This window comes from Cervus canadensis, chromosome 31 (assembly GCF_019320065.1).
Source record: "Cervus canadensis isolate Bull #8, Minnesota chromosome 31, ASM1932006v1, whole genome shotgun sequence".
In the NCBI taxonomy this organism is placed as follows: Eukaryota; Metazoa; Chordata; class Mammalia; order Artiodactyla; family Cervidae; genus Cervus; species Cervus canadensis.
Genome location: NC_057416.1, coordinates 10594942 through 10619462, shown reverse-complemented (window position 1 = coordinate 10619462; position 24521 = coordinate 10594942). Strand labels below are relative to the sequence as shown.

Here is a 24521-nt window from a genome sequence, read left to right as displayed (position 1 = left end):
AATAATTAATAAGCAGAATTTCATTAAAATTAAAACTTCAGCTCTGTTAAAGACAATGTCTAGAGAATGAGAAGACAAACCACAAAAGTGGGAGAAAATATTTATATTCAATACATCTGGGCTTCCTTGATGGCTCAGATGGTAAAGAATCCTCCTGCAATGTGGGAGACCTGGGTTCGATCCCTGGGTTGGGAAGATTCCCCGGAAAAGGGCACGGCAACCTGCCGGGGTCCAGCCTCGGCAGGATCCAGGGGGTACCCTCAGGATGAACGGCGTTGGCGAGAGAGAGAAGACACGTAAGACCAGCCTTGATAGGGCCATGTCTGTGTTTTATTTTTTGACAACAGGTTTTATACCCTTACTCAGAACGTTTTCAAGGTACAAGATGCTTACTCATGCTTACACAGGATTAGTATTACATCATTTTGTTTTTTAGGAAAAGCAGGATGTTTTTTGCTTTCTAATTCTATAGTAAATCTTAGCACATGATCTTCTGGCCTTGGGGCCTATTAACATTTTATGCAAGTAGATGAATGTAAACCTATTTTCTGTTTCTATGGTGACCTTAACTGAAAGGTGGCAGTCTCATAGGGCAACAGTACAGAGTAGAAGTATAACCTTGTTAACACAAAAATTAATCCTTCTGCAGAAGTTGTCAGTTGCGTTTATCTAAGAAGTTTACCCCACACTGACTCTGCGACTTTGGTGAGGCAGCCCCTGCCTAGCACTCTTGACTAATAATTAACAACAGTTTCATTGTTACCACACTAGGGCTAAGCTCTTATTTTTCTAGATCTATAACTATATTAACAATGGTTTCTATAACACAACCTTAGCACGTTAAAAGCAAAAACACAGCAAGCAAACGTCAACCCAATAACCACCTTTAGAATAATTTTTCTTATGTTTTCTAATAGGACTCCTTCACCCCTCAAAAAGGCTCTATGTCTATTAGGGCTTTTATATAATCAGGTTCCTTATGTTCCTTTTATGAGTAGGGTATTATAAGCAGTCATAATATTAGTACCAAGTACATAAATGCATTTGGCAAACAAACTACCAGCAAAGGAGTTTAAATTAAAACACTCCTTTCACCCTGGATAATCTCATAAAATACCACCACCTGGGAAACTTATTGATTAAAGTTCTAAATTGACTCTTATTTGGGAAGAGATCAGGGAAGGCCTTCTGCCTGTGTCACAGAAATTAGGGAGTAGTCTATTGAAGCAAGCATCAGAAAGACAGATATCATTTTTAAGGTGAGCGCCGGGGGCAGCTTTTCGGAATCCCTGAAAACCTGATCCGCCTTGCCCGTCAGGTTTTCTCCCTCATGACCTTGTCATGGGTAGGGTCTCGTGTGCCAGCTCCCGGCAGCAACCTACTCTAGTATTCTTGCCTGGGAAACCACTATGGACAGAAGAGCCTGGCCGGCTACAGTTCACGGGGTCGCAAAGAGTCAGACACGACTGAGGGATTAAGCATACAGAGCACAATGCGACTGATAAGTGCTGTTACTAAAATATTCACAGGACTCATATCTGAACAATAAGAAGATAAACCAGTTAAAAAATGAGCCAAAGACTTTAATGGACACCTCATCATAGAAGATATACAGATGGAAAATCTGCACATAAGAAGATGTTCCATATCACAAATCATCAAGAAAATGAAAATCAAAATAACAATGACATACCACCACATACTTAACAGAATGGCCAAATCCAGAACCCTGACACCACTAAACACTGGTGAAGATCTGAAATAACAGGAACTTGCAACCACTGCTGGTGAGAATGCAGTATGGTTCATCTACTTTGGAAGGCTTTGGTGTTTCGTTTTGTGATTTGTTGTTTGGCGGTTTCTTAGAAAACTAAACATACTTCTATCAGATGATCCAGCAACTATATTCTTTGGTATTTACTCAAAGGAGTTGAAAACTTATGTCTATTAAAAAAACAAAAAACAACAGCAACAACAAAAAAAAAACCCTGCAGCTTTACTCATAATTGCTGAAACTTGAAAGCAAGGAAGATGTCCTTTGGTAGATGAATGGATTAGTAAACTGTGGTACATTTAGAAAACAGAATATCATTTAGTCCTGAAAAGAAATGAAACCATGAAAAGACATGAAAGAATCTTAAGGGCATATTGCTATGAAAAGAATCCAATCTGGGGGGTTTCCCTGGTGGTCTGGTGGCTAAAATATTTGCCTTGTAATGCTGGGTACACGTGTTCAATCCATGGTCCAAGGAGATCCCACACGCCATGCAACCTGTGTGCCACAACTCCTGAGCCAAGGCTATAGAGCCCGCGGGCCACAACTGCTGAGCCCACACGACATGACCGCTGAAGCTCTCACATCTAGAGACTGTACTCCAGGACAGGAGAAGCCACCACACCACAGGGAAGAGAAGCCCCCTCTCTCCACAACTAGAGCAAGGCTGCCTGCAGCAGCAAAGACCCCCCACAGCCCCAGAATCAATCAATCAATAAATAAATCTTAAAAAAAAAAAAAAAAGAACCCAATCTGGAAATGCTACATCCTATGTGATGTCTACTATATGACATTCTGGGGAAAAATAAACACTATGATGCAAAAAGATCAGTGTTTTAATCTCAAAGCTTAATAATAATTCTAGTAGCTAACCTTTACTGTGTACCACTTACTATGTGCTTTTATTCACATAATCTCATTTAATCATCATCAAGGAGTAATTCCCATTCCCCAAGTGGCACAGTGGTAAAAGACTTGCCTGACAATGCAGGAGATATAAGAGACACTGGTTTGATCCCTGGGTCATGAAAATTCCATAAGAAAAGGCATGGCAACCCACTCCAATATTCTTGCTTGGAGAATCTCATGAACAGAGGAGCCTGGCAGGCTATGGTTCATAGGGTTACAAAGAGTCAGACACAACTGAAGCAAATTATGACATGCATACAAGGAGTAATTAGCTAAAACTAATCTTTGAGCTTAAATTAAAGGCTTAGGTATTAATTTGTCAGTATGTACGTGTGCCAGAAAATACAGTCTCCCTTGGTATCTGTGGGGGAATTGGGTATGGAACCATCCACCATACCAAAATCTGCGGATGTTCAATCCCTTATATACAATGGCCTAGTAGGGCTGGCCCTCTGTATTTGATGGTTCCACATCCTCAAATTCAACCAACTGTGGACTCCAGCTTTGGATATGGAAGGCCAGCCAGACTGTTCTGGGCAGAAGTTAAAGCTCCTGATTGGATTGAATGCCTGCTTCTTTATGTACTACCTGGTCAATTGTTACATTTGGGAAATGTTATTTAACCTCTCTATGTCTGTTTCCTCCTGAAAATGTTGACATATGTAAACTGGGAATAATTATCATTCTATTTTACAGGTTAGGTGAAAAAAACTTCTATTTCTGAGAACAGCACCTGACTTAATGATAGTTGCTCAATACTAATATTACACATATTATTACTTGTTTCTGCTGCATTCAGTTGTGCCTTGGACCAAAGGTCTATTGGGAATTCACAGGATAATAGTACTCAGACTGTATGTTTCAATACTTAGAACTCCTTGAATCTTTAGTAACTTGAGTCCATCTAAACAAACAAGTTAATAGTAAAAAATGGGTAAACTTTGTTTTCATGATCATCATACAGAAATTACAGAGTACATGATTCTAAGCGTGCTCTGTGAGTCAATCAGGACTCACTATTCCACTCAGATCAATTCAATTCACTTGCAACAGTGAAGAGACAAGTCCAGACACTCATTCATTCGCTTGATCACTTTACAATGATTAAGAAAGACAGACATCTTCCAGGTTCCTGGTTAGGGAGTTAGGTCATGACTTCATGGAATCGAGAGGAACACACAAAGGTCTGCTTTTAAAACAACCTGGGAAGGATAATGATAGAAATACAGACAGGCCAGTACAGGAGTAACCCTACCTCGGAGGATTAGAGAAGTTTCCTAGAGGAAGTGGTAAGCGAGCCACATGGGAATTAGAGTTGAAGAAGGTGAAGAGTAAACCTGTAAAGCTAGAGGCAGGCGGAAATACAGTCACTGAGGTGAGGGACAGAGTGACTGGTGTAAAGAACTGAAGGAATCCAGTGAGGAGGGAGCACTGGGACAAAAGCTTAGGCTGCGGAGCCAGGCGGGGGCTGGTGGGAGAGGGTGTGCTCCGCTCTGCTGAAGGGAACAGCTTGCTTCTCATCAGGATGGCAAGGGGCAGCCGTTCAGAAGGTTTGCAGGCCGGTAAGGGAAGAGGTCAGGCCCATTTTCTGGACAGATTATTTTGACAGCTGCAAAAGGTGAAGTCACTTGGATGGTGGTAGATGAACCGGGTCCACGAAACAGAGAGAAGAGTGAGGAGTTACTGCATTAGTTAGATGAAAGTTTTTTTGTTTGTTTGTTTTTTGTTTTGCTAAACCTGGGGAATCTTGGCAGGAATTGTGAGGCAGAAAATGTAACTCATTATCATCATCCATGGGGGGAAAACTCACAAAACTGTGACTACCAATTAAATATTATTAAGAGTCAACTACCCAGATCAGAGAGGAATTCAGGGGAAAATGTGTTTGGTGAAGGAAGCATTCACTCAGGGACGGTGCAGCTATGGGAAGAACACAGTCTGGCTCAGAGAAGCATAGTTGGCCGGTGCCCTTCGCTTCACTCTATGAAGTCGGCACAAGACTCAGTCAGGGGACGCAGATGTCTCAGTCAGGGTTGTGCAGCTTCAACACTGCTAACATTTCTGCAGAGTGTTCAGTGGAGCCTGACTCTTTGCAACCCCATGGACTGTAGCACGCCAGGTTCTTCTGTCCATGGGATTCTCCAGGCAAGCTAACATTTAGGACCAGATGATTCTTTACAGTGGGAACTTCCCTGTGCTTTGTATGATGTTTAAAGGTAACCTCAGTCTCTACCCAATAGCATCCCTCCAGTGACAGCCAGAAATGTCTTCAGACCTTGTCAGTCTCCCTCTAATGGCCAGAGCAGCCCTTAGTTGAGCATCCTTGGTTAATTCATCTTGAGAAGTGCTAGAATAGTCCATCTATCACAGCGTAAACTAGACCCACTTTATTCTACAACGTCTAAGGCATGTAGTAAGATGGTAGCATGTGTGTAAGCTTTAGGGGAGCAGTGAGGAGAAGGGAAAGGTCACTACTTGGTCTCACGAAGAACTGGTTCCAATACTATAAATGTGTGCTGTGTTAGCCCCTCTCCTGTAGATAAACTCATTTATAACAAGACAAGTTATATTTTTATAACAAGTTATAAGAAAATATAGCAAGTTATATTTTTGAAAATCTTCTGGTTATACCTAATACCTCTCTTTAAACCATCACAGGTGTTAACTTTCTGGAAATAAAGCAATGCATTAGTTGTTAATATCAATGCATTTGGAAATTGTGTCTGAAATTCCACATGCGGGTGAATTACGAGAATGCCCGATCACTGCCTGACATAAGGAAACAGAATCTCTGAGCCCAGAGCTTTCCTTCATCAGAATGGCATACAAGACTGTGGTTTTCTGGTGTTTCTATTAATGTTACTACAACTAAGCAGTACATGTCCTAAGAAATTCCCAAGAGAAAAATCTGAGCTGCTCTCAACTGACCTTCTGACACCTCCAGCTCCCCCTGGAGGTTCCGAGGTCCCAGGCACTCTAACTCTGAGAGATGAATTCAGCAGTGAGCTGATTACTAAATTCCCTGGTGACTGTGCTAGACTCCTATAAAATGACCACAAACTCCATATACCAGTAGCAACACAGGATTATGAAATAAGTTAACAGAGCCTTAAGCTTTCTTAGTAAATATGGTATCCAATATACAATAAAGAAGAAAAAATGATTTTCACCCATGTCTGCATTTCTCTGTATCTATCTAGAATATTATGTTTGTTTCTGCTGACATGTTTAAGAAGGAAAATGACAGTATTAAAGTGTGTCCATTGCTGAAGAAGACTCTTGAGTCTTGAGTGTCCCTTGGACAGCAAGGAGATCAAATCAGTAAATCCTAAAGGAAATCAACCCTGAATATTCATTGGAAGGACTGATGTTGAAGCTGAAGCTCCAATACTTCGGCCACATAATGGGAAGAACTGACTCACTGGAAAAGGTGATGGGAAAGTTTGAGGGCAGGAGGAGAAGGGGGCGACAGAGGATGAGATGGTTAGACAGCATCACTGACTCAATGGCCATGAATTTGAGCAAACTCCAGAAGACAGTGGAGAAGAGTTGAGCCTGGTGTGCAGCGGTCCATGGGATTACAAAAAGTAAGACACAGCTAAGCAACTGAACAACGAGGAGAACTACCAGCGCAAGCCTTCTAGAAGGTAACCAGCTGCCCATCTCATTTCACTTGTTTGTACTGACACATTCAAGGTTTGGAAACCCTATTCAATAACACAGAGAACTTATAAGACTAGGAATATTGCCTTATGGTCCCTCAAAATAGAGGTGGTAAAACCAGAACTATGCGAGGAAGATATAATTTGATGCAAAATATGGAAGGATAGCATACAATGGAAATACAGTGGTTAGTGAATGTCAGTGGCTCTGGAAATATTTTATATCTGGGCAGTGTGGGTGTGATCATGTTCAGTGTTTTTAAACCAGGCTATTAACATGTCTCTTGTATACCCTCAGACAAGCTTGCTACTAATAGTTGCTCATTTCACTCCAAGCTCACTTCATTATTGTTGCTAACAATACTGAACATCATCGGAAAACAACTACGCCACATAAATAACAAGAGGGGGCTTTGCCCCATGGGCTTATTGGCTTCATCCTGAACCAGAATATCTCGCAAGTAATGCTATAGAAAAATGAATACAACAGATTTTTAAGGACTAAATAATATGAACATCACAGTGCAAGTTTTGCTGTCTCTAAATTAAATTTAACATTGAAGCGTGCACAACAGCCCTCTTATATGATGTATCTCGGCACTGTTTTACAAAATCTTTTTTGTTTGTAGTGACAGAAACAAAAGTCCTTCTGAGTTGAATTGTAAGTTATTTCAACTCAAAACCACACATAAGGGAGTGCTTTGTGTGCGTTAAACTGAAAATGTGCAACCACTATGAAATAACAGTTTTGCTCAAAAATTCTTTAAGCACAAACAATAACATCTAAAAATGGGGATAGACTGCATGCATGCCAAAAGTGTCATTTAATTCACTACTTTTCATATGATTCACACCAAACATATCTATCTCACATTCCAGGGTTTCTAAATACTGTGGCATTTAACTTCTCCTGTCTTACATTGGTGTCACTTTGATATTCACTGTCTATTTTTATATTCCATTATTTCCCTCACTGATAAATATCTCTAAATCTCCAAGAAGATGTGAAATGTTCTTCCCTCCCTCCTTTTGAATTTAAAATCATTTAAAATCTATTTGATTAGGTTGAAAGAAAAAGCACTTCAAATTATAAATCTTCCTTGATTATCTCAAAGATTTTTACTTAATATAAATGCAAGCCAGAGGGAAATAAGTAATACCAAAATATTATATTATCAAATATGCAATTTGCAGTAGAGTTCCTTTATTAAAATCACCAATTATTATTTCACATAAAATTTAATTGAGGTCATTACCCTCCTGGCAAGTTATTTCAAAATTCTTTCTTGTAATAAGATTTGTTATTGTAGCATTCTCCACATCAATGCTTCTCACACATATATATGCTTTTTATATCTATTTATAAAGATAATAGGCATTACCCATAAGTTTATTGAATTAATAATCAAGTTATATATTTAAATATCTGCTGAGAAAAATGTGGTCCTTTTGTTTCCTTGCTGTTTACAAAACCAACACATGAAAAAGTTCCTGCCTATCTAACAAATGGTTAGTGACTTCCAACAAGGCGAAATATCCACTCATTCTGAACAACTGAGACAAGTATTCCAATCACTTTCCTGGAGAGTGTCACCTAGACAATGTGAAATTTTCACATTATGACATGAGTTATGAATCATTACTCAATTCAAGACGAAGAGAAATCTTCCGCTTGTTTAGGGAGAAGTCATTTTCCTGTAAGGACCACTTGCCTATATGAAATACTTTGGTTTTACTGGTTTTTGCAGAGTATTAGCACTACCTGGGAGAAGGCAATGGCACCCCACTCCAGTACTCTTGCCTGGAAAATCTCATGGACGGAGGAGCCTGGTGGGCTGCAGTCCATGGAGTCGCTAAGAGTCAGACACGACTGAGCGAATTCACTTTCACTTATCACTTTCATGCATTGGAGAAGGCAATGGCAACCCACTCCAATGTTCTTGCCTGGAGAATCCCAGGGATGGCGGAGCCTGGTGGGCTGCCGTCTATGGGGTCGCAGAGAGTCGGACACGACTGAAGTGACTTAGCAGCAGCAGCACCACCTGACTTCCCAGTTGGTGCTAGTGATAAAGAACCCACCTGCCAATGCAGGAGACATAAGAGACATGGGTTCAATCCCTGGGTCGGGAAGATCCCCTGGAGGAGGGCATGACAACCCACTCCAGCATTCTTGCCTGGAGAATTCCCATGGACAGAGGAGCCTGGTGGGCTAGATCACAACGAGTTGGACACAACTGAAGCGACTTAGCTTGCACACACAGACTGACCTTAAACATCTGCTGATGAAGGTCACTTCTGTTGATACACAAGTGGCTTATACGACCTGTGATGAAATGTGCTTAACAGGCTGGGATAGGGCATCAACTTGGGTTAACAACAGTCTATTATGGTACCTAGAGGTCAATTATCAACTTCCTGTTGTCCTTTTTATAAACATTGATTATTTTTACTCTTTATATGGAGGATTAAACTAGTGACACAACATAGTCCCCACCCTCTAAGAGCTAAAAAAGCCCATTCAAGAGGACTGTCCTATAAATAAGCAGTTATATTAATGTGTTTAACATTATTGTCAAGAGACAAAGTGCACAGGGGAAAACCAGGATTACAATTAATGTGTACCAAAATGTGGAATATTTTAATATAAATGTCAGTGTTAAATAAAAAATCAAATCAAAAAAAAAAAAAACATTTCTCTTCAACTGAGAGATCTGCTTTAGAAAAGTTGACAGTAATATGAAGTTCTCTAAAAGGAATTCTACTTTCTAACTAACATCTGTTTCAAGATAGTAAATTTATTTCCATAACCAGAAACGTCCCTCTTAAGTGACAAAAATATGTGCATTTAAAGAAATAAAACATCATTAGGCATGAGAACACCAAGTTCTATAACTGCTGATATTTTTGTGGCACCTTCAAAATATTTTCAGAAATAACTCTGGACTCCCCCTGAACCTAAATGTCCCATTTCTTTTTTTATTTTACAACTTATTTTTCTCCCTCTTTCTCTTCATATAAGAATTGCTCACATTTTTCTGACTCACAAAAATAAATAAATATTAGTTTTTATTATTATCTTCATGCTTAAAAATCGGGGTTCAATTGTATGTAATATCAGTAGATACAAAGTTCTAACAAAGGTCTGCAAACTTACAGGTATTCTTGATCAAAGGTATCTATTACATTTTATTAGACTTAAATCTAAGAACAGCTAGACATAGAATTAATTAGTGAAAGGACTGGATCAAATTCAAATAGCTAACTGTTTCATTTGGATTTAGTTTTCCTGAACATAAAAGAATATAGCTTTGTAGTAAAAAATTGATATGTTCCAAACACAGATCAGTCACTTCCTAACTTTATGAACTTAACCTCCATTAAACTTCAATCCTGTTGTTGGGAAAAATGGTTACAAGTTAGTCATAAGGATTCAGTAGGATTTTACTTGCAAAATGTTTAGCCATGACCTTAGTTTTCTGAATATTGAGTTTTGAGCCAACGTTTTCACTCTCCTCTTTCACTTTCATCAAGAGGCTCTTTAGTTCCTCTTCACTTTCTGCCATTAGTGTGGTATCATCTGCATATCTGAGATTATTGATATTTCCCCCGACAATCTTGATTCCAGCTTAAGCTTCATCCTTCCTGACATTTTGCATGATGTACACTGCATAAAAGTTAAATAAGTAGAGTGACAATATACAGCCTTGATGTAGTCCTTTCCCATTTTTGAACCAGTCAGCTGTTCCATGTCTGGTTCTAACTGCTGCTTCTTGACCTGCATACAGCTTTCCCAGGAGGCAGGTAAGGTGGTCTGGTATCCCCATCTCTTTAAGAATTTTCCAAAGTTTGCTGTGATCCACAGAGTCAAAGGCTAATTTAGCATAATCAATAATGCAGAAGTAGATGTTTTTCTGGATTTATCTTCTTTTTCTATGATCCAACGGATGTTGGCAATTTGATCTCTGGTTCCTCTGCCTTTTCTAAATCTAGCCTGAACATCTGGAAGTTATTGGTTCACAGAATGCTGAAGTTGAGCCTGAAAGATATTATGCATTACCTTGCTAGCATGTGAAATGAGTACAATTTCACAGTAGTTTAAACAATGCTTGGCATTGCCATTCTTTGGGACTGAAATGAAAACTGACCTTTTCCAGTCCTGTGGTCACTGCTGAGTTTTCCAAATGTGCTGGCATATTGAGTGCAGCACTTTAACAGCATTAGGATTTGAAATAGATCAGCTGGAATTCCATTACCTCCACTAGCTTTGTTTTCAGTAATATTTCCTAAGACCCATTTGACTTCACACTTCAAGATTCAAAGTTCTACATGAGTTCATGACTTCAGGATGTCTGGTTCTACATGAGTGACCACACCATTGTGGTTATTCGGGTCATTAAGGCCTTTCTTGTATAGTTCTTCTGTGTGTTCTTGCAACTCTTCTTAATCTTTTCTGCTTCCCTGAGGTCCTTAACATTTCTCTTTTATTGTGCCCACCTTTGCATGAAATATTCATTTGGTATCTCCAATTTTCTTGAAGAGATCTCTAGCCTTTTTCATTTTCTTGTTTTTCTCAATTTCTTTGCATTGTTCACTTAAGAAGGCTTGCTTGTTTCTCCTTGCTATTATCTGGAACTCTGCATTCAGTTGGGCATATCTTTCCCTTTCTCCTTTGCCTTTTGCTTTTATTTTTTTCTCAACTATTTGTAGGGCCTCCTCAGACAACCACTTTGCTTTCTTGCATATATTTTTCTTTGGGATGATTTTGGTCACTGAATCCTGTATAATTTTATAAATGTCCATCCATAGTTGTTCAGGGACTCTCTCTACCAGATCTTATACCTTGAATTTATCCATCACCTCCAGTGTAAAAACCATAAGGGATTTGATTTAGGTCATACATCAATGGCCTAGTGGTTTTCTCTACTTTCTTCAATTTAACTTTGAATTTTGCATAAGAGCTCATGATCTGAGTCACAGTCAGCTCCAGGTCTTGTTTTTGCTGACTATACAGAGCTTCTCCATCTTCAGCTGCAAAGAATACAATCAATCTGATTTTGGTACTGACCATCTGGTGATGTCCATGTGTAGAGTCAACTCTTGTTGTTGGAATCCGTTCTAACATATGAATTGATTTCCCCTACATTTTATATAAAGAAGTGGAAGAGCCAAAATTCAAACACAATTTGATTGACTTGAATCCAGTGCTTTTTTTCACTCTATATTTACTATGTTGCAAATCATAGCCTAGCTGAAATGAAAGTTATAAAATGAACTTATCATTAAATAATATATTTATAGTTACTGCAGTGAATTCCTAACCAGTGCATCTCAGTGTTTAATCAAGATTTCCCCATGCCTAAAATGTGCTGAAATTTGACCAAAACTCAACTCCTTTTCTCCCCACACCCCCAGCATCTACTACAGTATTTCCCATCTCCACAAACGGAAATTCAACCTTCCAATTGCTCAGGTCAAACAACTGAGCTCATAATCAAGTCCCCTCTTTTTCTTTTACTTCACAACCCAGCAACCAGGGAGTCTTGTTAGATCTTCTATAAACCACATTCTGGAATATTCACACTGAATCACCTTCACATCACAACTGTGACTTAAGCCACCATCACCTCTAACTTCAGTCATCCCAGTGGATTCCTGTAATCTGTTGCCCCACTTCTTCTACAGGAAATGTCTGTTCTTAGCCCATTTGTTAAAAAGAGCATTATAAAATTCAGGTTGGAATGTTTCACATGAATAACCCAAACTCTAGTGACTTTGCATCTCACTCAGAATTAAAGAAGTTTTCACGATTGCCTATAGGCTTCCCATGATCCCATTCTCAACTAATTCTCTAACCTCATTCCCTGGGCTCTGACCTCACTTACCCCACTCCAGTCATACTGGCTCAGTTCTTCAAATATGTCTATCATGCTAGGATATCACAGCCATTGTTCTTCCTGCTTAGAAAGTACTTCCCTTTTGTATCCATGTGACTTTTCACCTTTTGTGTAAATGTCCCCATTTGAGAGACATCTGCAGTGGTCAAAATGGCCATCATCAAAATTCTACAAACAGTAAATTCTGGAGAATGTGTGGACAAAAGGGAATCTTCTTACACTGTTGATGGAATGTAAATGAATACAGCCACTGTGGAGAACAGTATGGATGTTCCCGAAAAAATAGAACTACTATATGATTCAGCAATCCCACTCCTGGCATATATCTGGAGAAAACCATAATTCAGAAAGATACATGACTGTGATGTTCACACCAGCACTATTTACAATAGTGAAGACATGGAAGCAACCTAAATGTCAATTGACAGAGGAGTGGATAAAGTACATATGCTACATATACACAATAGAATATTACCCAGACACAAAAAAAAGAAATATGATTTGCAGAAACACAAATGGACCTAGAGATTTTCATAAATGAAGTAAATCAGACAATGAAAGACATAGCATATGATAACACTTTTATCTGGAATATAAAATAGATGATAAAAATTAATTTATTTACAAGACAGAAATAGACTCACAGGCTTTCCAAACAAAGTTATAGCTACCAAAGGGAAAAGGTTGGGGACAGTGATAAACTAGGAGTTTTACATTATCCTACACACACTACAAAGTGTAGGATAACCTACATGCAGTACATACATATCTAAAGTCGCTAATCAACAAGGACTTACTATATAGCAGAGGGAACTCTACTCAATATTCGGTGATAAGCTATATGGGAAAACAATCTGAAAAGGAATGAATTGTCTGTATATGTATAACCGAACCACTTTGCTCTACACCTGAAGCTAGAATAACATTGTACATCAACTAAATCCCAATTTAAATAAAACTCAAAAGAAAAAAAAATAAGAAAAAAACAAAACAAAACTGTTGATTCTATCTGTAAATCTACTTAGGAAAACAGACAGGTTATCTCTAGACTCTGCCTTTAGTACCAGAATGTAAGCTTTCACTTAGAATGGTTGCTGTTTCCCTCATTGCTGTGACAACACCAGTAACATGTAGCTTTATAAATACACAGAATATTAAAGGCTTACATGTTCTTTATTGATCACTTTGGCAGTATCACACTGTTGTTAGCAGTAGGAGCTTAAGCAAGTAACCTATAACATCACTGGATCTCAGTTAGCTTGCCTGTTAAATGAAGACAATAATAATACCTCTTATAGGATTCAATTAGTATATATAAACCACTTAGGATAATTGCTGCTAGTTATATGTTAACAACTGAATCCTTTTCACGTGGAAAATGCCATACACTGTTGAAGCTACAACTGAAAAAACAAAGAGAAAGAGCAAGAAAATGTAATGTATATTAAGTAGAAGACATATAAACTTATGGAAATATTTCAAGAGAGTTCACTGTAAAGATTTTGATACATGGAGGATTTTTTAAAACATTTTTTAGTTTAAGTTTTATTAGAACTTCATAATTTTGTATCAACATATGCAAATGGGCTCAGATGTTCCATTTCAGTGGTTATTTTATTATAAATTGAGAACAATTACTATGAATATCCATTTTCTTTCAAAATCTGTCACCATAAATTTTCCATTTTTTAGAAAAAGTGAATCATGCTAAAGCATTAACTCTTGAGGCCCTGTCCACTGTTTTAATTTCTCTCATTCAAAATTACAGAATGTTGGCAAATATACAAAGTTCTTAGTGATTTAAACATGTACCTATTTTGTTTTGTCTGTATGACCTTCATTAAAAGAAAGACACCCAAATTCCCTAAAGACTTCCTTCATTCCCAGTTGCAGAAGTAGATACACTCTGGTCATTTCAGGTTGCTGTAACAACATCAAATAGACAGGGTAGCTTAAACAATAGAGACTCATTTCTCACAGCTCTGAAGGTTGGGAAGTCCAAGATCAAGATGCAGGCAGATCTGGTGCCTGATGAGAGCTCTCTTCTTGGTTTCTGAGTGGTTCATAGCTTTCTTGCTAAAGCCACACATGATTGAGCCAGTATGTCCATCTAATTTGGGAAAGACAGGCTTGTTATTGTTCAGTCACTAAGTCAGGTCTGATTTTTGTGACCCCACAGACTTCAGCACACCAGGCTTCTCTGTCCTTCACTGTCTCCAGGAATTTGCTTGGATTCATGTCTATTGAGTCAGTGGGGCTATCTAACCATATCATCCTCTGTCACCCCCTTCTCCTCCTGCCTTCCGTTTTTCCCAGCATCAGGTTCTCTTCCAATGAATCAGGTGGCCAAAGTATTGGAGTTTCAGCTTTAGCATCAGTCCTTCTAGTGAATATTTTGGGCTGATTTCCTTTAGGACTGATTGGTTGGATCTCCTTCCTGTCCAAGGGAATCTCAAGAGTCTTCTCCAGCACCAAAATTCAAAAGCATCAATTTTTTGGCATTCAGCCTTTTATATAATCCAACTCTCACACCCATAAATGACTACTGGAAGAATCATTGCTTTGATTGTAGGGACTTTTGTTGGCAAAGTGGTGTCTCTGTTTTTTAATACATTATCTAGGTAAGTCATAGTGCAGTGTCCTATATATATATATATGTATAAAATTTAGAATAAACTAGTTCTTTGTATTATTTATATATTCTGTTTCTTTACTTTAACTGATTTATCAGTTGCTGAAAGAGCTGGCAATATTTCCCACTGTAACTATAGATTTATCAATTTCTCTTAACAGTTTGTCAAATTTTCTTTTAAATGAGTGTATATACATACAGTTTTAGACAAACATATCATGATTGCTGTATTTTTTTTCTAGTTGATATTTTTATAATTGAGTAAAAATCAATTTCTTTTGCATTTTCTGTCTTAAATGCAGTGTTTAATAATCAGACGGCTTCTCATTCCACGTGGACTCAAGATTTGTCCACGTGCTCTTTCCAGCACACTTTTTAATAATTTTTTTAATTTTAATTTTTAATTGGAGGGTAATCTTTATAATGTTTTACTTGTTCTGCCATACAACAACGTGAATCAACCATGAGTATACAGATACTGCCCTCCCTCTTGAGTTTACCTCATTTTTTAATTAACACAGTCTTTTTTGTTTAATTGGAATTTTTGACATAATGCTACTGTACACTCAATAGACTACAATACAGTGTAAGTATAACTTTTTTGTTCCTTTTTACATTATATATATATGGAATCTAGAAAAATGGTACCCATGAACCTATTTGCAGGGCAGGAATAGAGACACAGACATAGAGAACAGACTTTGGACACAGCGGGCGAAGGCCCAGGTGAGATGCGTTGAGAGAGAAGCCTTGACTCGCATACACTTTCACATGTAAAACAGATGGTCAGAGGGAAGTTGCTGCGTGGGCCCAGGGATCTCAACCAATTGGTCTGTGCAACCTAGAGGGTGGGATGGGTGGGGGGTGAGGGGGACAGGTTCAGGATGAGGGGAATGTGTACTTGCGGCTGATTCAAGTTGCTGCATGGCAGAAGCCAACACAATATCTAAAGTAATTATCCTCCAATTAAAAATTATTTTTTAATATAACTTTTATGTGCACCGAGAAACCAAAAAATAAAATTGTGAGGTTCACTTTATTACTTTCTTTGCTTTATCATGGTGGTCTAGAACTGAACCCTCAATATCTCTGAAGTCTGTTTGTATTTGAAGATAAACCTAAACTCAGGGTATATTTTGCTCATTGTTCTGAATATAGTTGTGTCTCTGGTTTATAACCAGTATCATTCAGGGCTCAAGCCACCAGCTGTAACCGTCAACCCACTCCCATTTAACATGCTATGGGGGCAGAAATTCACACCCACTCTGAACAACAACAACAGAAAGACGCAACTTGGTTTCAGAAATTTGTTTTCAGTCCCATTTATACATACTAATCAAAATCCCAGTAAGATTTCAGGTTTTTTTTTATTTTGTAGAGAAATAGATTTTATTTAGATCTTGCCATTAAGATCTTTTTTCCCAATAAGAAAGTGGCAAAATTTAGGGAAAAGCAAAAAAGTATTTCTTAAGATACACCTCATATACTTGCTTTTTCTATAATACAAGGTAAACAAATTATACATGTCTTTTTAAAAAGGTGTGTGGAGGGTGCGCAGCAGAAAATTCATTTATATTTGTGGCTTGTGATGTGGCTCTGAGAAGAATTTCTGTCAAAAATATCCAGGCGAATATCAAAATCAGAGAAACTAGCTGCCTTTAATCGAGGACTTTGGTATTTAATCCTTTGAAGCATATGAGAAGCAAAGATATGCTATATGCAAAGTAAAACCCTCTGCTCTCTTTGAAAACACCAAAGGTAACTTTTAAGTGCACTTACCATTTTCATCTCTACAGATAAAATGTCTAGTAGGCAAACTTAAAGATGTCCATGGGTTTTTCTCTACCACTTAAATGTTTTGAAATGAATAACAACAGTAGTTATCTTTTTAAAAAGTCAAATATCAAAAAATAAATAAATAAAAAGTCAAATATCACTTTAAACTACCTCTATGATATATACATATTTTTTAACATTCTGAGTTGACAAATATTATCCTCTGAAATATGGTCTTTTTTTCAGGTATACATCTTTAAAGCCACATTTCCTAAATTATATGTGTAACATTTATACCTGAGTACAAAAATCTAATAAATTAATAACTTGCATACTTATTCATATAGGTACAAGTATGCTATATGTCACAAGGAGCTAGTGCTTAAACATATTTAGTATCTTATTTCCAGGAGCTTAAAATAGTTTCATATAAATTTTATATTTCAAATACAAATGTTTATATGTAACATATAAAGCAAACTTTTCTGATGGTTACTCTTTTAGAAAAGCTATAAAGTATAGCAAAAGACCAAATTAAATTTTCTGTGAAAATTTTTATTATTAATAATCTGAATCTTTTTTAATTCAAAAGTGGGATTTTTCAGTAATATATATATATGTATATTTTTTAGATATATACACATACACACACACACATATATATGTGCATATATAGTTGTCTTTGTGGGCCATTGCAGAAAAGGTACAGAGATCTTGTGTCTTATACAGAGACCATATGATTGATTGCTCTGTTTTAAAATGGACTTTTCCAAGCTGAGTAGATAGTATTGGCAGAAACGCAAAAGCATCTTTCCCATCAAGTGGCTATTAAGTCATTATAGAAAGAGATGTGATGAACAAACAACTCTAGTTTTTTTATTTCGATTGATGTTCAGTATATCAATAATCAAGAGGAATATAGTTCTCTAACAATGCTTTCTTATAAAATTGAAAGAATGGCCCTGCCTTTATAATCTTTGCTTTAATGAAGTGTGATTCTCAGACTTTAGCAGGCATCAGAATCATCTGGATGGCTTGTTAAAATAAACTGATGAGACTCACATCCAGATTCTAGATTGAGTAGATCTGAAATGATGCCAAAAATCTGTATTTCTAAGTTGCTTTCTCGATGCGGCCAACTCATCTGGTCCAAGGACTGCACTTTGAGAATTACTGAAGTACTGGATTTTCCTCATGCAGGGGAGTTAGAGCTTGTAAAACTGTCAAAAAGAGCATTCATGAAACTTTTAAAATACTTAAGATCTGTATTATTGGATGTGTGAGAAAGATAATTGATCTGAGTTCTAATTTTTTGGAACTTCCCTAGGAAATTTCAAAGCCAAGAGAAATCAATTAAATTGCTAGAAAATGGAATCAGTACAGTGCCCAAGAACATAATAGGAGCTACACTGATTCATAGAAATGCATCTAATCTCTCATTCTGCATTTATCTTTATCTGTAAATATTTACTCAATGAACAGGAAGATAAGCTCTTTCAAAGTAAGTCATTTGCTCCAAGTTCATTATTTTATTTTATTTTATTTTTTTTTTTTTTTTTTTTAGCCTCCAGCATCTTTTATTTTTCCTAGAACCTGTATACAATTAACTCTAGCAGGGCAGTACTCAATACTGTTTAAGCCTCACATTTTAGATTGGACTACTTATTATAAATGTGAATGCACATCCTCATAACTGGGAAACTGACGTATTTACTTATTTATGTAACCACAAAATTTTATATGCAACAGGAGCTTTTATACTATAGAATCTGACCTTACAAACTAGCTTACATATAAAAGTTACTTTGCTCATCTGTCCTAATCTAGAAAGTGTTGCACCAATGCTTAAGATGTTATTAAAACAGATGAGTTCTCTCAACACAAGGTTAAACAAACCTGAAGCTCCACCCTAGAAATACAAACGCATAATTTGAAAATTGTTTTACCAGAAATAGCTTATGAGCAACTCTTACCAAAGTAGTACTATAGGGAGTTACAGTGTTGACCAAAAGAAGACACAGGTTTCTCATTAAACTTTTTTTAATGGGTCTCAAATTCTGTGACAGATTTTTGGTCAAGTTGTTTTCATTAAAAAGTACTGATTTTAAAAACTAATAACTTAAACTGCCACACACAAAACATATGGTCCACAAAAACATTCTCCTTTCCTTCTGAAGGTTTTACGATGCATTGTTATCATTAACCAGTCTTTTACTATCAAACTTAAATGGCCAATTGAGACAAACAGTTCTGAGACCGTTCTTCCACCACTGATTAAGACTGGGGTGGCAGGTGTTGGGGATAATATTCATTTAGCCTTCTGAGCTTTCTGGGCAGACTTGGTGACCTTGCCAGCTCCAGCTGCCTTCTTGTCCACTGCCTTGATGACACCCACAGCGACTGTCTGTCTCATGTCACGCACAGCAAAACGGCCCAGGGGAGGATAATCAGAGAAGCTCTCGACGCACATGGGCTTGCCAGGAACCATATCAACAATGGCAGCGTCACCAGATTTCAAGAATTTAGGGCCATCTTCCAGCTTTTTCCCAGAACGACGATCAATCTTCTCCTTCAGCTCAGCAAACTTGCAAGCGATGTGAGCTGTGTGACAATCCAGCACAGGTGCATATCCAGCACTGATTTGGCCTGGATGGTTCAAAATAATCACCTGAGCTGTGAAGCCAGCAGCTTCCATGGGTGGATCATTTTTGCTGTCACCAGCCACATTGCCACGACGGACATCTTTGACAGACACGTTCTTGACATTGAAGCCCACATTGTCCCCAGGAAGGGCTTCACTCAATGCTTCATGGTGCATTTCTACAGACTTCACTTCAGTTGTTACATTGACTGGAGCAAAGGTGACCACCATGCCAGGTTTGAGAACACCAGTCTCCACACGACCCACAGGGACAGTACCAATACCACCAATTTTGTAGACATCCTGGAGAGGCAAACGCAAGGGTTTGTCAGTTGGGCGAGTTGGTGGCAGGATGCAATCCAGAGCTTCAAGCAGGGTGGTTCCACTGGCATTGCCGTCCTTACGGGTGACTTTCCATCCCTTGAACCATGGCATGTTAGCACTTGGCTCCAGCATGTTGTCACCATTCCAGCCAGAAATTGGCACAAATGCTACTGTGTCAGGGTTGTAGCCAATTTTCTTAATGTAGGTGCTGACTTCCTTAACAATTTCCTCGTATCTCTTCTGGCTGTAGGGTGGCTCAGTGGAATCCATTTTGTTAACTCCAACAATTAGTTGTTTCACACCCAGAGTGTAAGCCAGAAGGACATGCTCACGGGTCTGCCCATTCTTGGAGATACCGGCTTCAAATTCACCAACACCAGCAGCAACAATCAGGACAGCACAGTCAGCCTGGGATGTGCCTGTAATCATGTTTTTGATGAAGTCTCTGTGTCCTGGGGCATCAATGATAGTAACATAGTACTTGCTGGTCTCAAATTTCCACAGGGAGATATCAATGGTGATACCACGCTCACGTTCAGCTTTCAGTTTGTCCAAGACCCAGGCATATTTGAAGGAGCCCTTTCCCATCTCGGCAGCCTCCTTCTCGAACTTCTCAATTGTTCTCTTGTCGATCCCGCCACATTTGTAGATCAGATGGCCAGTCGTGGTAGACTTCCCTGAATCTACGTGCCCAATGACAACGATGTTGATGTGGGTCTTCTCTTTTCCCATTTTGGCTTAGGTTTAACGGTGGTTTTCACGACACCTGTGTCCTGGCGGCAAACCCGTTGCGAAAAAGCCAAGTTCATTATTTTAAATGCCCTCCAAACCTGAGTCAGTATTCCCAGATGACTTCTTAACATAGGTTGTTTTGGGCAGAAAAACACAAAGTACAAATGAATTAAATTACATCCCTAGTTCTTCCACTTATGTCTACTTACAGTCCCCCAATGACTATTTAGACGGTATCTGTAAAATATGTAGTTTTTGAAAAGTCGGCTTTCGTGGTTATGAACTGTGAGAGCCAGTATCAAAAATGTGAGGCTTTGCATGCAAAGAGAAAGGAAACTCACTGAGAGGCCCGAGATTTGTTTTTCATGTTGTCTTTGGCATTTATCAGCAGTGTCTGGTCTTGGGCAACTCTTTTAACCTCCAGCTGAACTCAGTTTTCCTATTTCAAAAATGACAATAGTCATTTCTTTCTACCACTAGATTGTGGAGAAAATCAAATTAGATAGAGTCTTATTTTCTTATAAATAGAATTAACGGCAATCTAACATATTCAGTGCTTTAAAAGGGTCGGATGGGTGCCATGGTTAATAAGAGAAGAGTATCTTTAGATCTCTTTTTCTAATTCAATCATGTACTCCTAGCACTGCTTTGATTTTTAAAAAGTAATTGGGGTTTGCATCTTAGAACTGATGGATCTTTTTACCTGCTTCATATACCGACTTTGTCATGTGTCAACTTCATTCCAGTTCTGCGAAGTTTGTTGTTCTTCCTCATGTGAGAGGAAGAACAATGCTAGACTTGACAGCTTGTAATATCATTTTATTGCTTTTTAAAAATACCCAGTAAATATTCAGAATACTTATTCACTGGAAATGTTATACGGTGGATGAAACCATGCTGTTAATATTTTCCAAATTAGCATTAACATAGTACGATTCAAGAATGGAAGCCACATTTTTGGTGAATTATCCTGCCTTCTGCTTTTACTCTATGTTCAGTGTCCACAATAAGGAGTGATTTCAGACTTCCCGTGTTAAATAATGTAGAAATGGTAGGGGCAAAAGTGAAATATTTCGCCAGGAAACAAAGGTGTCTTAGAAAAAAAGACCCTCTGTCTAGAATGATGTCCTTTGTGTTTTCTTGGCCTCTGTTGATGACAAAAAATGACTAGTCAGTGGCTCTGAATGGTGCTGCTGAAAGTGAAGAAAGAGCTTTGCAGGTGAACTCTGAGCAAGGTGTCTGTCCCATTTCTCTTCTCGAATGAGCAGCCTTATTAGGAGTGGCTTCTTACTACTCTCAGATGATATTTAAAATAAATATGGCTACCTATAAATGTTAGTTTAAAAATCCTTCAAGTTTATATCTACTATGACCATGTTCCAATTAAAGACAAAGCCTGAGTCCTCATCACCTTTTGTTTTCAAGTTCTGAGTTTTTGTGCTTTTTAAGCACTGGTTAAAATTCTAAGACAACATATTTCTTCCTGTGCTTTAGTCTTGGGAGAACACAAACAGGACTGAATACAGTAATTTTGAAACCAAATAGAAATGAATTGGAATTTGGTTTGAGGAGCTCTCTCAAGGAAAGCAAAACATAAACAAAACACTGCCATCAGTGATTTCCCTGACTCTCATCAACATATAATTCTTCAAGGCACAAACACGCTTGACATGAATGTTTTCAACATAAAATCTGAGTTCACTTCAGCCATTCTGTGAAATCTCATAAAATTTTGAGATCCATAGTGTAGACCAACAGTATATTGCTGCCTCAACCCAGGCAAAAAATAACTGTCACAGGCTTTCCTTTATATGCTTCAAAGATGTATGATAAATGGGTAGATAGGAAAACAGAGGCTGGAGACAGACTAAAAGATAAGAATTTTCTCTGTGAGAGAACTCATGTTAAAAACATTTTATAAACTGTGCACACTTAACTGAATTTAACTGTAGCAATTGCTATACCTAAGGTCAAACAATCTGTACTGTTGTTTTCCCATCTTTTCTTAAGTTAAAAAAAATTACATGAATTATCTAAAAATGAAATCTATATTTTAGCGCCAACCATGCAAAAGCAAGACTGAACATCCGCGGCATCTTTGATGCCCTTTGGGCCTTCAGATATCCAGCAAAAAAAAAAAAAAGTGTCTACTGGCAAACTCAAGATCAGCTGTTGAAGAATTTATAGCACCCTATCACTTTATACTGTGAGACTTATTGATTCTGTCCTTGAACGGTTATTCTTAAGATGTGGGGTGTCTGAACCAGTGACAACTATTATTAGTAGATTATCACAAATCAAGCAAGAAAAGGTAGTAATATCCATTTCTGTATAAAAGCTTTATAAATAAAATGTTCTTTCTTATCTTCCCTTGTCAAGATCAAATTCGTTTTCAAATATTCATATGAATATTTACAAAAGTAGTTACAATTTTGACAGTTTTCATCAATCAAGTGGTTCACTATATATGATGATAGAAACTTTTAATAGTTGACAAGATTACAATGATAGTCTTCTACTCCAATGGATATATCAGCAGAGTGATACTATAAGAACAATTAGAACTGCTACAAGACAAATTTTCTTAAGCAATAAAATTAATTCAAGGAGCAACAATCTAGACAAGGCAACTTTATCTTCTTTGTCTGATTCACTTTTCACTTCTCAGATAATTATTCTTTCTTTCTTTACCTTTTCCTAAAGCTAATGAGCTTAGCTTGCCACCTCTATAAAAACGTAATGGCTTTTGTGACATTTTCATGGTGGTATTTCTTTAGATAGCTCTCACTGGGACAGAACTTTGGTACTGTGTGTGTGTGTGTGTGTGTGTGTGTGTGTGTGTGTGTGTGTGTGTGCACATGTGCATATGTATGTATATACATACACACACATCTACATAACCAAAGAATATTCTTTTAGAAAATCCAACTGTTTTAATCTATATGCTGTATTTCAGAAATTGCTTTGTGATTTAAGGAAAAAAGAAAGGTATGAAATTGAAACCCCAATATATGTAAAGAGACCTGACGTAGAAGATAAGACAGAAAAAAAAAAGATAGGACAGAGGAATCATTCACACTGTGACGTGTCAATTCAGTTATATCTGCGGCTTTTATGCGACGGACAGCAATTTGAAGCTTCACTGTCTAGTCTACCATTGGATATCTAGTTTAATATCCATCTTGAAATCTGCTATGCTTTACACTGATGATGATGCGATGCTATAAATAGCTGCTTTATATTTTCACTCTTCTCCCAAGAGAAGACCTCTGGTCCCTGGTTCCTTATTACTAGATCATAATATAACTCAGTTGGTAAAGTATCTGCCTGCAATGCCGGAGACCCCGGTTCGATTCCTGAGTCAGGAAGATTCCCTGGAGAAAAGATAAGCTACCCACTCCAGTATTCTTGGGCTTCCCTTGTGGCTCAGCTGGTAAAGAATCCGCCTGCAATGTGGGAGACCTGGGTTTGATCCCTGGGTTGGGAAGATCCCCTGGAGAAGGGAAAGGCTACCCACTCCAGTATTCTGGGCTGGAGAACTCCATGGACTAAGTCCGTGGGGTTGCAAAGAGTTGGACACGACTGAGCGCTTTCATTAATATTTACATAAAGACAACCACAAAGGTCATATATACAGTATATCCTGGCAAGTAAGTTACATCATCTCAGTATATGAACAGAGGGCTGAAAGAGTTTGGTTATCTATTTGACAGTTAGTCTTATTATGATATTTAAAACTATGACATGGTCAGTATGGTTGACATTTCAAAAGGAAGGTTGTTATCAGCTGACAGGATAGGATCTACAACAAAATTTCCTAAACTTCATTTACCAGAGCAACTCTTTCACAGTAATATATAATCTCGGGGATATTTGTGGGAATTAAAAAAAGGAAAAGCTGTTCACAATTTGGTGGGTTTGTATCTTGTCAGCAACATTTTTGCTTAAATCATTGTATTATTAAATATTATGATGAAATAGCAGGACAATAGATTTAAATGAAACCCTATCAATACTAGCAAATGTAAATAGACTAAAAAGTAAAGTAAAGTAGCTCAGTCATGTCTGACTCTTTGCAGCCCCATGGAGTGTAGCCTGCTAGGCTTCTCCATCCATGGGATTTTCCAGACAAGAATATTGGAGTGGGTTGCCATTTCCTTCTCCAGGGGATCTTCCC

At 37.8% G+C, this 24521-nt stretch overlaps 1 protein-coding gene across 1 annotated transcript; it reads right to left on the bottom strand.

The window, feature by feature from the left end:
* Positions 1–18669: 18669 nt before the first annotated feature.
* Positions 18670–20413, bottom strand: LOC122432303 (elongation factor 1-alpha 1-like). Its single transcript, XM_043454112.1, has one exon. The coding sequence runs from the start codon at positions 20342–20344 to the stop codon at positions 18956–18958; it is 1389 nt and encodes a 462-aa protein (XP_043310047.1). The 5' UTR covers positions 20345–20413; the 3' UTR covers positions 18670–18955.
* Positions 20414–24521: the final 4108 nt, after the last annotated feature.

Excerpts from the sequence above, each read along its gene's own strand:
- LOC122432303 (XM_043454112.1), bottom strand. The coding sequence starts at position 20,344 with ATGGGAAAAGAGAAGACCCACATCAACATCGTTGTCATTGGGCACGTA.